The sequence below is a fragment of the Thalassophryne amazonica genome, chromosome 3, assembly GCF_902500255.1.
Source record: "Thalassophryne amazonica chromosome 3, fThaAma1.1, whole genome shotgun sequence".
NCBI classification, from domain to species: Eukaryota; Metazoa; Chordata; class Actinopteri; order Batrachoidiformes; family Batrachoididae; genus Thalassophryne; species Thalassophryne amazonica.
This window is the reverse complement of record NC_047105.1, coordinates 63,589,515-63,593,664: the sequence shown is the minus strand read 5'-3', so window position 1 is coordinate 63,593,664 and position 4,150 is coordinate 63,589,515. Positions and strand designations below refer to the sequence as shown.

Sequence of the window (4,150 nt, the reverse complement as noted above, 5' to 3'; positions counted from 1 at the left end):
CTGTGGATGTGATTAGGGTAAATGGGAATGGTGTAACATTGTCGTTAACTGGTCACAGCTTCATGGTGGAGTGCAGCAGAAAAGGATTTTATACAAGAAAAATATCAAATGTAGACTCAAGTCTCCTGTGTGCCTTTTGGCAAAATGTAGCTGAAATTTCATGCCTTTTTCAGAAAATCCTTGTCGATCCTACCACTAGTGATGCAACAGGCATATTTCACTTTTTGCAGCTATGTCAGTCTCATCCACAGATACAGAGTCAGAGAGCTAAGAAGTATTCAGTGACTTCAAAATATTCAGTTATCATCCCCTGACATGTTTAAAGAAAACTGTCTGAAAAAGTGATGATTCATTCATTTATATTCTATACCCTGTGGGCCGGCGATAAGCTGGCATCATGTCCAGGGTGTACCCCGGCCTTATACCCTGGGACAGCTAGGATGAGCTCCAGCCCCTGTGACCCTTGATTGGAGTAAGCAGGTATAGAAAATGAATGAATGAATATTCTATATCCCCTAATTCCAATTTATGGAGCCTATGTATTGTGGTGGTCATTGGGCAAGAGGTGGGGTACCTTGGACAGGCCACCAGTCTATCGCAGGGCCACATAGAGACAGAAGCATTCACACACCCACTCACACCTACAATCAATTTAGTGCAAAACAGTTTCCAATTCACCTGACCTGCATGTCTTTGGAAGTGGGAGGAGGCCCATGTAAATATGGGGAGGACATGCAAACTCCACACAGAAAGGACCAGGTTGAAAGCTAATCTGGGACCTTCTCACTATGAGGCAACAGTGCTAAACACAAAGCCACCACACTGCCCAAAAGTGAGGATTGTATTAAAATAATCCTTATAGTTTGTCCAGTTACTCATGAGCTCCAAAAATGGAGCTACTATGTATATTTGGTCATAATTCTTAAGTAGTTAATGCCATATTTTGTTAAACCCCTTGTATTAAAGTGAAGTTTGCACTATCAGCACATATGATTTTATTTATTTTAACTATTATGGTGGTGTACAGATACAAATCAAGAAAGCATGTTACTTTCCAAATACTTACTGAATTGACTAATTGTTCTTTCCAAACAGTGATTCTCAAACAGAAAATGGAAGAAATCACAGATCAGGTTTTCCTGTCAGTCCTCTGAACTACAGCTGGAAAACAGCGCTCCAGTTCTGGTGCCTGACTGTCATACTGTCTCTGGTGGGTTCGCGGGTGTCCTCTCTGATTGTGCTGGAGTTTGTCCTTAGGGCTGTTTCTTCCTGGGCTTCACCAAGACTGGTGAGATAATTCGCTCGAGCAAAGCAGCTGACACGAAACTGTTTCATTGTATTTATCTCTGCTCCTTTAATCTATCTGACCGTAGGATGCCACCAGCAGAGGTCCACATCTGCTTCTGATCCAGTGCCAGTTCTCTTTGGGTTGTGGCCTCACCTGCACTCTTATTTTCCTCCATGAGGGGGCTCCACATAGTTCCCTCAGCTTGTTTCTAGCAGCTGCACTCAGCTGGGCACTGGCAGATTACTGCCATAGTCTGTGGAACCATGCAGCCAGACTCTACCCCTTGCATAGCTCACAGCGCTACTGTGGGAAGTGTATCACCCTCCTGACCTCCGGACACACTATACTGGCTTCACTTCAAAAAGTGGTTGTCTTGGCCTTTACTGTAGCAACTGTGGCCGGCACCGCTACAGTTTGTGACCACTTCCTCTCCCAGAAGGATGCTTTGAAGTTTTGGACTCCTCTGACATTATGTTATGCTATGCTTGTGGTCTATATGCAAGGTGATGAAAGCCTCTTTTATGCAGAATTTGTGTAGACAAAAAGGCTGTCACAATTGTTAAAACCGGCTTTCTTCATTTCACACAGAAGAGCAGGATCGGCAGACCGTGGCAGATGCTCTGTTAAACTCCGTAGTGCTGCGACTGGGAGCCTTATTGGTGCTCATGCTGTTGATGGGCTACTGGTCCGATGTTTTTCAAATCCTCATCAGTTTCCTGGGAGAAGCAGTCTGTTTGCTGCCCTGTCGGGACCTGCTGCAGCCCACACTGAAGGTCCATCAGATATATTTAATTTCCTCAATAACTTATTTACTACATTCATTAACTCTGTCATGAAGTGTAGGAGATTACCAGCACCTGTTTGTTGATTTGTTGTATTGTTAGCCAGGATCATGCAAAAACATATGAACCAATTTTAGTGAAACTTGGTAAAAGAGTGGGGCTTGGGCCATCAAATTTGGGTGAAGATTCAACTCAACAAGCAGGTGTCATGGTTGAGTTTGCAGTGTGTGTGTTTAATTTGAATTCATTATTTAAAAAAAAAAATACATCAAGTCGAAATTTTCCATTGTGAAATATGGGTATCTCAGGGTTTGGTTCTAGGTCCACTGTTATTCTCTGTTTATGTAGCATCTCTTCATCTGTTAGCCATGATATTTAATTTCACTGTTATGCTATGCTGTTAGCATACTGTTAACTACTAGAGTTCTGACCATAACTAGGAATTTCAGCTTTGACTTCTTGTATGTTTTAATGTGTTTTAACACTCATTTTTTAACATTGAAATACTATATTCATTTATTCTAGTTATGTCTATCGGACCTACAGAACTTGATTGCTTAAATGGGAAAGTAAACTGAAACAAATTGCTACAATTTATTGTATGTATATTATCTTACCCATTTAAGATGACATAACCAGCTGACATAACTAGATTAAGTAAATACAGTCAGCATTAGTGTTTGTTGTAAAGCACTTTGATATACTTGACTTAAAAGCATGATATATGTACTTTTTTTAAATAATGATTCAGATGTAGCAAACATAAACAGATTCTCAGGAAGTGTTGATCCACTAGAGTGGACTAAGAACTGTAACTTGTTTTGGCCTTAATTTGAATATAGGGGGATGGTATTATGGTAATTTCTCAAGATGAAAAGTCTGAAAATAAGACATGATGTTTCACTGTCTTGTGCAATATTCAGGAAGAAGAAGACACAAGCCTGAGCAAGTATCCAGAGAGGTCAACATTCAGTCAGAGAACATAAGAACGCACGCCTAAATTACCATCCGACAGCTGCTGATGCTTCCTGGTGGACTTCATACACAAATATGAAATATTACCAAGAATAAAAGGATTATTGTAACTGCATATTTTTGTCATGTGTACACCGACTGCTCTCAGGGGTTTTAAATGTGTAACTTTTCAGCATGTAAGAGCTCGCATTTACTTTTACATTATCAGTTGTAACATGAGGACCATCAATTGTGATGAAGTGTGTTTTTATGTAAATGTTTTCCACTTTAACTCGGCTTTAAGTGAAAAAATTCGTGAAAAAATTCATGAAAACAAGTGGCAAAATGAACAGTGACCTTTTATCTAGCAGAAGACACATCCTCACAGGTCTTGATTTAGATTTTAAATACAACTCCAATTCCAATGAAGTTGGGACGTTGTGTAAAATGTAAATAAAAACAGAATACAATGATTTGCAAATCCATCCATCCATCCATCTTCTACCACTTAGTCCAATTAAGGGTCGCGGGGGGCTGGAGCCTATCCCAGCAGTCATAGAGCGCGAGGTGGGGTACACCCAGGACAGGACACCAGTCTGTCGCAGGGCCACAAATAGACAAACAAACACAGACTCACCCACACACACACCTACGGACAATTTTAAAGATTCCAATCCACCTAACCCGCATGTCTTTGGATGTGGGAGGAAACCGGAGCACCCGGAGGAAACCCACGCAAACACGGGGAGAACATGCAAACTCCACACAGAAAGGCCACGGGAATTGAACCCATGACCTTCTCACTGTGAGGCAACAGTGCTAACCACTAAGCCACCGTGCTGCCCGATTTGCAAATCCTCTTCAGCCTATATTCAATTGAATACACCACAAAGACAAGATATGTATTGTTCAAACTGATAAACTTGATTGTTTTTGTGCAAATATTTGCTCATTTTGAAATGGATGCCTGCAACATGTTTCAAAAAAGCTGGGACAGTGGTATGTGTACTACTGTGTTACATCACCTTTCCTTCTAACAACACTCAATAAGCGTTTGGGAACTGAGGACACTAACTTTGAGTGTTGTGATTGGTAAGATGAAGTCTATCAGGTGAGTATTAAGGCT

The 4,150-nt window shown here is 41.0% G+C and overlaps 1 protein-coding gene across 1 annotated transcript; it reads left to right on the top strand.

Annotated features, from left to right (window-relative positions):
* Positions 1 to 232: 232 nt before the first annotated feature.
* Positions 233 to 2,269, top strand: LOC117507779 (transmembrane protein 82-like). The gene is made up of 4 exons (XM_034167585.1): positions 233 to 258; positions 1,096 to 1,288; positions 1,374 to 1,791; positions 1,877 to 2,269. Exons 1-4 carry the CDS (start codon positions 233 to 235, stop codon positions 2,122 to 2,124), a joined length of 885 nt encoding a protein of 294 aa, XP_034023476.1. The 3' UTR covers positions 2,125 to 2,269.
* Positions 2,270 to 4,150: the final 1,881 nt, after the last annotated feature.